The 11,749-nt window shown below is 36.1% G+C and overlaps 1 protein-coding gene and 1 pseudogene across 1 annotated transcript; both read left to right on the top strand.

Annotated features, from left to right (window-relative positions):
• Positions 1–8,230: 8,230 nt before the first annotated feature.
• Positions 8,231–9,127, top strand: LOC149954532 (acetylcholinesterase pseudogene; annotated as a pseudogene).
• A 41-nt stretch (positions 9,128–9,168) lies between these two features.
• On the top strand, positions 9,169–10,445 carry LOC149954531 (cholinesterase-like). Its single transcript, XM_090169946.1, has 2 exons — positions 9,169–9,728; positions 10,274–10,445. The coding sequence occupies exons 1-2, from the start codon at positions 9,169–9,171 to the stop codon at positions 10,443–10,445; spliced, it is 732 nt and encodes a 243-aa protein (XP_090026072.1).
• Positions 10,446–11,749: the final 1,304 nt, after the last annotated feature.

Here is an 11,749-nt window from a genome sequence, read left to right as displayed (position 1 = left end):
TTAAAATGAAATATTTGAACAGTATTAAGCCAATTTCTAAATCTAAAGAATGTGATGATAATATTAGAAAAAAGGTTAAAAAGATGAAACAAATTTAAAATAAGATAAAGTAATGAATTAATTATTAAAATATTTCAAGACAGATTTCATTTTTTATAACCTTTGTGATAAGTTCCTGTTTTTTCATTAGTTTATGAAAAAATATAAGTTTAAAGTTTTAAAAATGTGTTCTTAATTTATATTATAAAATTAGTAAAATTATGTAATTGAAATGAGAGACACAAAATTTCGGTGAAACGAGATTCGCGATTCAGCCACCCTTGGATGAAACGAGAGGCTACTTTGGGTATAAGTATAGAATTTACGGTGTTGTATAACTCACGATTATGATACACACAGAGATAATAAATACGTAGTTAGGGCTGTAGTATGGTCTAATTAATATTAACAAGTTGGTAAGCCAAAATATACCTCTCCTCGGAAGAATTGTCCCTAGCGGTATTAATTTTTCGAGACGACTTTTAAAGATATATCTCCTCAATTCCGAGTTATTTACTAAAAACGTAATCCCGGTTCAATCCCGCCCGGTATAAAATTTTAATTATAATTAAAATAATTGAGACGAAACAACCGAGTATAATTTATTCAGAATATTATAAATTAAGTAGTTACAACAGCGAGTTAGACGTACTAAAACAATGCACAATTGAATTTAACCCTATTTACGGTACAAGTTTATCAGTTAAATATAATACGAAGCCAATTTTAATGAAAGAAATATCTACAGATGGTATTTGTATTTTTCTCGCTTACGAAATACTTGCCGCATCTTTAACGCTTATTTTATTTCAAATTAAACATCTTAATCAGTCGAGAAAACGTTTAAAATAAATAACGAAGTAATGACGACCCAGTTTAAAACCAGACCAACATAAGTGTAAGCGCACGATGTATACAACTCGATAAAAATATACGACTTAAAAAACGAAAGATATTTAAAATTAAAAAAACTGATCCTAATAAAACGTAAAGATACCCTCCACATCTAGCACATACGAAATACGCAGTTTAAAATATTAGAGTATCAAAAAATAAAAATAACGAATAAAAATACACAATAACAACCCAATCAATCAGACTTCAGAAACAAAACTCATAGAAAAATATTATAACGCAGTCATGCAATCAGACTTCAGAATCAAAATAATTCATAGAAAAATATTATAACGCAGTCAAGCAATAAATTAGTTCAAATATTTAGAAATCAAGCAATATAAAATATAATATCAAGAAGCGCAACACCTTACCATTCACAAGTACGATTTTTCACGTTATTATAATGAAACCGGATAAGCTTTTGGGCATGACTTATGCTCTGAAAGGTTCCTCTAAGACTGGACGATTTTGCGGGAAAAAGGAAATAAACTTAAAAAATAGTAGATACAAATATAAGACAGAAAAAACCAACAATACCAAAGATTAGACAAAAAAGAACGTAATCGGGATCAGTTAAAAAACACAACAAAAAAGCGTATCCGAAACAAGATTCACCTTTAAAATTTCATACGTAAAAAATGTAGACTTTAAAAACCATTAATATACTCTTCCGAGAAGCTGAGTTTATAATTTTCAAAGAAGAGTAACATGTATCGGTGGTTCTGTGGTAGAACAATCGCCTGTCACGCAGGAGGGCTCGGGTTCGAAACCTGGGCGGCGCTTTCGTTTTTAATCAACAGAGAATACGCTACATTAGAATTACTTCGATGCAATAATTTAAATGGAACACGAAATTTCGTTCTATTTAGTAACAACCAAAATTTAATACTCTGTTAATTTGTAATAAACGCTTCCGATAAAGCTGAGGGTCTAATTTTCGATTAAGTGTAATAAGTGTCGGTGGTTCTGTGGTAGAACGTCCGCCTGTCAAACAGGAGGTCTCTGGTTCCAATCCCGCCTGATGCGATCGCAAATTGTTACTAAGAAGAATACCGTAAACAATTGGTGGAAACCCTGCCATTTGGACGTTGAGACGTTTATCGTAACCCTCAGCACTCGGTCCGTCCCAGAAAGTCAATAAGAAGAAGTTGGAGAGCAAAGACGCATATGCAAATTCGACACTCACAACCGCCATTACACAAACTCAACACTCACAACCGCAATAACAAACAAACTCAACATTCCTACACTACACACTACACATAAACATTGCAACAAATTCTCATTACAACTGAGCCGAAACCGCAACGACGGCGAGCGTCAACGAAAAAAACGAATAAACCGCACCCTACGCAACCGAAACTTTACCCGTTAACGCTCACCGTCAGACGGTGGTTTTGCCAACCTTTAACAACGATTTGACGACTATTGGACTTTGCCCCCGGTAACGCGTTCGCACAGACAGACAGACACACACACACACAGACACGATGGTTGTAAAAATCCTCCTAGGGGACTTTGTCCCCTCGGAGAGGTAAAAACTATTAATGGTTTATATTTCACGCTTAGTCCATGGATGGTTTGAAGTGAGAATGAGTAAAAACGAACAAACGAAGAATTTAAAGTAAATCGGTTATTAAACTAAACTAACGAGCTACACGTCAATAATTATTTTTTAAAATTGGACAGTTGGTAATCTATTAGAGATTTATCTTTTTTTATTGCAGCCCGTAAAAAGTTTCCCCATAGGCTTAGTTCTAGACTGGCGGCTGCTAGACATTTACCCAGAACAATTGAGTTCCCCTTAGTTAATTTTTGGCGCGGCCCCGTGAGATTTTGCCCACCCGGCCAGTCCGCCCATGGTGCAATCCCATTGGGTTTTCCGTAATATTGAGCTGAATGGTATGGTATTGTCTTTCACTTTTGAAATTACTATCAATAATTATTCAAATAAAGTTTAGATCTGTATAGTCTCAATGTCAGACAAAAGAGTGCCCACGAAATGCTAAGTAGGCGATACCGCCCAGAAAAAGAAGATGACCCAACCACAGCCCAATGTTATCTTTTCCATTTGCTTCATGCAGCCTTTAAAAACAATATAAACACTGACACTAAATGAAAAAGACTACAATTAAACTGGTGACACTTAAATTCTTAAAATAATAAACGCCACTAATTTTAAATGATAAGTGGTGAGGGGATAAACGAACGAGAGAAATGCGGTACTCCTAACAGTAGGAATATATGAAACGGAATGAGCTCTCGACCGCGAGGACCCGAGGGGGCTTGTATTAACCTGTCTTTATATGGTCAGCAAACTCATAAACTTCTCTCTTTTGGGCTCCGTCGTCTGGTTTTGTTCTGAGAATTATGGGGCGGAATTGACCTTGTAGAGTTTAAAATTGCGCTTTTTGTTGGAGTCTCTTACCTGGTAGTAGGGCTTTAGTAAGAAAATCTGACAAGGGTCCCATGGGACCGCTACGAGCTGAGGGAAGAGTGCGGGTCACGTCTGGAAAGTATTTGGGCGACTCTGGCCTGGGAAAAAGGGAAAGGTGTATTGTTTCACGGCTAAATGACACATCGGAAAATACTTTTAATTCGCTCATAGTGCGAGAGTAGCGATGCGGAAGGCAGGGATTGTGTTTGTAATTTATTATACGAACATTGTATCAAAAATTAACTTAATTTTATATTTTAAAGGGAGGGTAAATCGAATTCTTTTATCTGCATAAACTATATTTATTTGGTATGTAGTATTCAAAAGTTATTTAGGTTTTAAAGTTAAGGTTAATCTTAATTAAATATAACTGGCGGGGAATGATTATAAGGTACTAGATCTTAGCTTTGTAACACCTTTGGAATCTTGAACGTTAGGAATGAACAAGAATAACTAGCACAATTAGCTAAATTAATACAATATATACCAGATAGAGAGTACTCCTCGAGGGCGTCTAAATGAGCAGTCAGAGTGCGGGGGGGGGGGGTACGATAAAAAGTAAACAAACAAGAAAAAAAATAAGTTGGTAAAGGTGAACCTTAAGGATTACAATCCATATGTTCTTGTAATTACTAAGACAACCTCAAAAATCATGTTTAAGTTAATGCAAAAGAGATTAAAATTGAAAGGATTTAATCGTGATCAAATTCTTAATTGCATAAACATGGTTATTTGGATGACCTAAAGCATAGTGCCTGGACCCTCGTCTAAGACTGTGAAGACAAAAGCAACATAAGACCCAAAAGTGTGCCAGATCGTTATATTTTCCACTGAGATAATTGAGATTTGGTCCGAGGGGCTAAGCATTTCCTGTAGTAGGTGTACAAAATTTCTAATATTATTACGTTATCACTTTGTTCTCAATTTGTGGTAAGCGTAACCATTACGTAGTCGCTGTAATCACATTGTACTCCCTGTAACCACATTGTAATATTTTCGTCTTACCCGTAATCAGATAATCAGAATATTTTCGACGTGAATAACTGATCTCTTCCCCGTGAAGGAGATTTCGTTTTCGAGTGAAGATTTTCAACTAAGGCTGGCCGAGTTTGACGGAGAAGAAAGCTGTGTGGCTAATAACGCGAATATCCGTCCATTGTGCTTATTTTCTCTCAAGCGCCCATACATGCAATAAAATTCGAGGTAAACTCGCAACGAGACACGTCGCATAACTAGAAACCTATAGTCGTTTGTCAGGGTAATAGTAGGAATCCGAAGTAGACGGCGAAGCTACGCCTATTGAATGATAAGCATAATTATCGCACCGATGAATTCAAATATGCATCGTAGGTTGCCAGCCCCTTTAATCATTATAGATCTAATTTATTACCTCTCCGAGGAACTTATCCTCCCAAGGAGAGGTTTTACAATCACCGTGCCTCTCTGCCGGTTAGTGCGTGTAGCTTTTGTGTTATGGCGAATGTTGAGGTTAGCGTATTTATACTCTTCGTCTGCTACTAGTTATTCACTTTTGGGACGAACCGAGAGCTGATGGTTAGGTTAAACCTAGGAGGATCGAAATACTGGAGGGGAAATATGGGATTCATAGGCCTGGCAATGTGGGGAATTCGGACATAATATACTAGGGACACCTTGCGCACACCATAGTCAAAATTTCGTCCGCGTGTTCGCTGGGACTTGGTTAGAAATGCGTGCCGGTTTTAAAATCGTGTTAAAGATTTATTTATTTTGTCTTCAAATTAAATATACATCTCGGAAATTAGTTTTGTAGAATCCAGGTAGAATATTCGTGTTTCAACTTGTACATAAAATCGTTGTGACTAGAATGAAAGGTAGGCAAAATTTATAGAGACAAAAAATTCCGCCTATTTTTACGATGGCGCTACGCTCGTATGTCCGAAATTGTATAGCTCTCGCGTTGCCAAAGCTAAAACAGCGAATCCGTGATAGGGGAATACAAATTTCTGTTCCAGGTGCGCAGTATTATATTCCTAGGTAAAACGTCTTAGCATCTTAACGGCAGGGTTTCCACCAAATGCTCACGGTATACTTCTCATTATTAAATTGCGAAAGCGTCGGGTGGGATTTGAACCCGGGCCCCCCTGCGTGACAGTAATCACTCTCGTAATTATAATAATAACTGTAATGCTTTATGTAATCACTGATTACATTATCGGTGTACCAAAAATTAGAAGTGATAAGCTCCTGAAAAGAGTGTGTAGGAGAGGGGCTAAAGAAGACGCCATCAAAATTAAATTTTTTCGAGTGTGACGTTTAAGAACGAATCTCTATGCACGACTAGGGGGGCGAGAGAAAATGTCGCCAAGACAAAATAGCCCCTAGACCGAATAGAACGACTAATCTGGTTGACTTTTGGGTCTTTTGTCACTGATGCTGAAGTGGATTTAGAAATACGTCAAGAGAACGCCCAATATATAAGTAAAATTTTTCAAATTAAAGTGATAATCAAAACGCTTCTTAGGCTCAGCAACTGCTTTCGACGCTTTGTGGTAAACGTAACATCTGAGAGTAGACGACCTTATTACGTTGACCGCTTCGTTATTCTATGTCCTTCGATTTGTAGGGACTACAGCAATTTCCTAAACAGCATTTGTTTAATCAGCACTTTCCAAAACAGCGTTTTTCAAATCAGCGTTTTGTCAAAATAGCGCTTTGTCATAACAGTGTTTCTTTATACAGCGCTTCCCAAAACAACAAATTGTTCAAACGGCGCTTTGTCATAGCGGCGGTTCTCAAAACCGTATTTTGTCGAAACATCGTTTCCCAAAACGGCGCTGCTTTCTATAGCACTAATAATATAGGCCTATTGTAATACATATTTTTCTGGAATTTCGGCAAATTTCATTACCTAATGGTTTCTGCCGATAGTTACTATTGCAAACTTACCTAACCTAACCTAACCCCTGAAGTTCATATGTATGTTATACATTTTCCATCGTCAATTCATATAAATTTTAAGAAACCGCTGTTTCAAAATCGCTTATTTGAGAAACGCTATATTCAAAAACGCTGTTTATGGAAAAAGCTGTTTTGACAAACCGCTCTACTAAGAAACACTTAACCAAAAAACGCTGACTAAACAAAACGCTCTTTCGACAAACCGCGGTATTGAGAAACGCTATTTCAACAACCGCTGTTTTAACAAAGCGCCGTTGCAACAAAATGCTGTTTTGAAAAACGCGCGTTTGAAAACGCTATTTTAACAAATGCTATTTTAGTCAAGCGCTCTATTCCCTACATACCATGTCCATCACTGAAATGGCTAAATGACATGTTATGGTTCAAAACTGTTAAATACAGTTGTTTCCACGAAACATGTAACGGTTATTTCGCGGTCAAACACGTCATCCTGAAATCCCGTAACATTCGAGACCATTATTGCTCCAAAAATCGAATGGGGTTATAAAAAGTATGTTAATACGAATAAGGGAGACACGATATTATACGGTTTGCAAAACCTAACTTAAAAGGCAGCGCACGTCTATGTTTTAAAATATAACGAGGTAAATTATTTATTACTAGCGTATATTGTAGCGAGACGTCCAATTTCGGCTTAGGAGAGCGAAACATCGATCCAAGTTGAGTTTTAAATTTTTATCCTATTATAAGGAACATATTTTTTATAACATAAAGTGCTGATAATGGTTTTATTTTTCAGAATCATTTGTGAAATCAAACTTAAACAGTGGCCCTATAAAATTGTTGCCTATAAAATAAATCCTTATCCAAATAATTTTATTTATGACATTTTAAGATAGAACAATTATCTCAGTTAGTCTAATTTCAAAATAGTTAGTGGTTAACCGGCACTTGTGAGTGATCTGTGGGAATTACAAATATGGAGGGATAAGAATTTTTTTTTCAAATAGTCGAACGTTACCAAATGGTTGTGGGTTGTTACCGTGTGAAGCTGAGTTTTCATCGAGCCATGAACAAACGTCCATTTGAAACAAGGTTTTACATGATAATATATTACTTTCAGATTTTAGAAAAAAAACTAAAAATTTTAACCTAATGTCCAATAGAAGTGAAGAGAATAGGTCTCTTTTCATTTAATGTTTAATACATAAAAAAAACCACATTGAAAAGTCTGTATCTTTCGGATTTTTTTAATTGCGAGTTTCGTACCCATATCCTCATACCAGGTGGAGCTACTACCCCTACTTCCACCCCTGGTGAGGAAATCATCGACATTCATTTTTTTAAAAGAAAATCAGCTAAAGAAATCGTTCCTAATTTCTTCACCCCCTTTAGTAACATTTTACCTAATATCATTCGAGCTGATACGAGACGTAAAATAGCTTACAACAATTTACTAGTCTTTTATGCGACCATCAAAAACATCATTTAGTTTCAACGCGGTGGGCATTTTTTTATAATACCTACACAGTTCCTATTTGAATCGACTGTTTAACAGGTCCATAATACTTTGATGATAAAAGTGAAGATAAAGAATGATTTTTGAGCTAATCCATGGTGGCTCAAACTCTCGTTAAGATGAGATAATTAACCCTGTTGTTACAGATTTGGTACTTATTGTCCAAGTCAAGATCTCTAGTGTTATATTTAAAGCTAAATATTATAATCATCCACTGTGTTATGAAAAAAGTTTGATTTCAAAGTACTTTCGACATTGAACTTATTATTGGGAAATAAATTGCATACATAATTAATCAAAATCTCTTTGAACGAAGAAATGTTTTTTTACGTGTAAGCATAAATTATGTAAGCATTGTACCAGTACCTTAGTATATCTTCTGAAATTGGTTTGTGAAAACACGTCAGAATAAATACTTTCAATCAGAAAGGGTCATAATGAAATCGCTTACTATCGTAGCAATTATTATGTTCGTCTATGTAGCTCAAAATGTGGAATCTTCATCAGAGCCTGAACCTTGCGAAGAAAATAATGGAGTTTCTGTCAAAATATTAAACGGCGTGATTCAGGGTAAAATAGTTACAGTTGACGTTTCAGTCGGCCCGGGAAAAACTGAAGCAACGTCAGTGAGAGTTTTCAAAGGAATACCGTACGCTAAACCACCAGTCGAGAATTTGCGATTCAAACCACCGATTAAACCTCAGAATTGGTTAGGCAAACTAAAGACGTTAGACTGGGCAAACAGTTGCGTGCAGCATATTCCTGCTAAAAATCTGGGTATCGCTGTAACTTATGAAAATATTGGAAAGATGTCGGAAGACTGTCTTTACTTAAATGTTTGGGCTAGCAATAACGAACCGAAAAAAGCACCCGTGATGGTGTTTATCCACGGAGGCGCTTTTTCAATGGGAAGTGCGACGAGGTGGGAATTTGCTACTTTAAGCGCTTGGAAAAGTGTCATCGTTGTGTCTCTAAACTACAGATTAAACGCGCTTGGTTTTCTTTATCTTGAAACTAAAGATTACCCGGGAAACGTTGGTCTCATGGATCAACAAATGGCCCTTAAATGGGTTCGAGATAACATAGCCCTATTCGGTGGCGATCCCAAGAAAGTCACCCTTTTTGGTGATGGAAGTGGTGCCGCTGCAATTTCATTTCATTTGTGCAGCGATTTGTCAAATCAGCTATTTGATAAAGCGATTCTGCAAAGCGGAGTTGGAAACAGCGGTTGGGCTTCCGATAGCCCAAAATCAGCAAAGGAAAAGTCAATGAAGTTAGCTAACGCTGTAGGATGCGGAAAGTTAGGAACAACAAAAAAATTTTGGCTTGTTTAATTAAAACTAAATCATCCACTCTCGCGTTGGAATCGGCCAAAATGGCAGATTCGGTTACGATATTTCACGTTCCTGTTCGAGACAACAAGCTCGTCTTTTCGGATTTCAGTTTTATCACGGCTAACATTACTAATCTAAGAAATAAGAAATGCATTATTGGAGTTAATTCCTACAGTGCGGGAGCTTTAGTCTACGCTTTTAAGCAAACACACAAAACAAGTTCAAAAGATATCTTTCATGACTTTACTAAACGGGAGCTTGGCCTCGATGTTAATAGGAATGTTTTAAAGGCACTGAAATATTATTACAAAGATCATTGCGAGGAGTTTACGGAAAACGTCGAGGAAAGAGCGACGGTTCGATTTGCAAATGATAATCGTTTCGTTTGCCAGGCCATCCCTTTCGCCGATTCTTTATCAGCAGCTGGAGTAAAAACTTATTTCTATCAATTTACGTACTCACAACCAAATGACGATTGGGTTGATTCAAATTATGAGGTAGAAATGCTCTTTATAACAGGCTCAAAGAGTTTAAAAGAGGAAGAAGAAATCAGGTTATCTCGACAAATGATGGATTATTGGAGTAACTTTGCAAACTATGGGTAAGTATTCTCTATTTCCACAAACTTACAATACACCCGTCAGTGTCTTAGGTGAAAGGTACTTCCCACCATACATGATTTCTTTAATAATACACGCTTAAAAAATGTGTTTATAAGGTTTTTAGAAATAAACGAAGTATCGGTCGTTGAAAATTTAACGGTTTTAATTACTAAACATGCCATAAGTTTATGATTACACGCTTAAATGTCCGATTTAATTTCGCTGTTCGAGATATCAAATGGGATATTGATATTTCCAGTTCAATTATTGTATAATAATAAAATGTTCTTGAATATTGTGTTTAAAAAATTAAAGCTGAAACCACATAATTCTAGGCATTTAAAAGAAACCAATGATTCGCTCACGTCAGCCGCGGTGGTAAAATAAAATTATTAAAGTCATGTTTTCCACAATTTTTATTTAGTTATTTTTGGGGAGGGTATAAATTATGGTTGTCTTAGCAGATAAAAATTTAGTTACTTATTTATCGAGTTTTTTTGTATATGACTGTTGTTTTACAAAAACATTTGATACATTTTTGCAGTGATCCAAATGGACGATCAGGTGGTTTAACATGGCCAAGATACAGTTTGCCTAAGCGAGAGCGACTTGACATTGACTGTAAAACGAAGAGAGCTCACGGGAAAATTAACGAATATCAGTGTCACTTCTTAAACTTTGTGTATCCGAGAATTGCGGCAGTTAAAAAACAATAAAATCTACGTTGTAGAAATACAAATATTCATCTCCAATCGTTTTCTTATAATAATAGTTCAGCTTAAAAACTAATCGCATTTTTTTAAGCATATCTTTCTTAGAAAAGCTTGGAAAAACTGTTTATTGTATTTTCTTATTATTAGCGATATTTTTCAATAGTCACGTAATCGATATTTATGAAATATCATGTAAAGCTGAAATCAGTGTTTCATGATGAAGGTTGAATGAAAATACTGGAGTAATTATTTGCCGTGGGAAGTCACGCTATAAGAAATCTATGAACAAATCTCAAACAATTTCTTTGAGATTTGTTACATATTTAACACAAACAGATTTTATCCCGGGCTAGTAACTTATGCAATCTATTTAATTTATAAAATTGAACAAAAATTATAATTTAACCAAGCCTAAAATATCCTATTAATGTTTGATCTTCCCATCAGTACATTCAAGCTATTGATGAAAAATTACCCCAAAATTTATATACACCTGGAAAATCAGTCATATAAAACCCGTACTAGTAGTACACGGTTGGACTTTCTATTAACGGCCTTAGGCTGTTGGAGATCCCATTTAAAATGATAGGGCCACTTCCGTTCACTTCACACACACCCGTGAGACTAAGTTTAATTTAATTACCACCAACTACAAACGGCTAACGCCAACTGGTAAATTTTCCTTACGAAATTTTGAATCTTAAAGTGACTTCCGGAATCATAAACTAATTTTAGAGTGCGATTTTCGTGTTGATTTCTAGATTTTAATGCTGTTTCAAAATTATTTTTAAAATTTAAAATTTCACGATTTTTAAGTTGATTTCAAGATTTATAAAATCCTTTTTTCTCTCTCTCTCTGGAGTGTACGAGATTTAAACGGATGTCGTAACTCTCACCCAACGCACAAGGGGCCGTAAGTCAACGCCCGGTACAGCAATGATCAAATGAGGGCACACTACATTATCCAGGATTGCAGCACCTCATACGGTAACCCGCTACACAGCTAGTAACCAGCCCCACCAGAGCGTCGGCGTTGAAAAGGACCACCCCTGTTAGCTTGACCAAAGTTAACAGCCCTTACGTAACTAAAGTTAGAGGTGAGGTATCACCAAGTGTAACATTTATTTACCTCTGCGCAAACCACCTGCGGTTTACAAGTGCCAGAACATGCTGGCCTGGTAAAGCACACCGTTAATTGCACCCTTCAGCCCCTTAAGTAATAAATAATTGTAACAGAAGATATTTCAGTGATTTCTTGGTGAAACAAAGTACGATAAACACTAGAAAAATAGATTAGCACGATTACG

The sequence above is a fragment of the Leiobunum rupestre genome, chromosome 3 (assembly GCF_980474605.1).
Source record: "Leiobunum rupestre chromosome 3, qqLeiRupe1.1.hap1, whole genome shotgun sequence".
NCBI classification, from domain to species: domain Eukaryota; kingdom Metazoa; phylum Arthropoda; class Arachnida; order Opiliones; family Sclerosomatidae; genus Leiobunum; species Leiobunum rupestre.
Note: the sequence above shows the minus strand (reverse complement) of the source record. Positions and strands in the feature narration are given on the sequence as shown.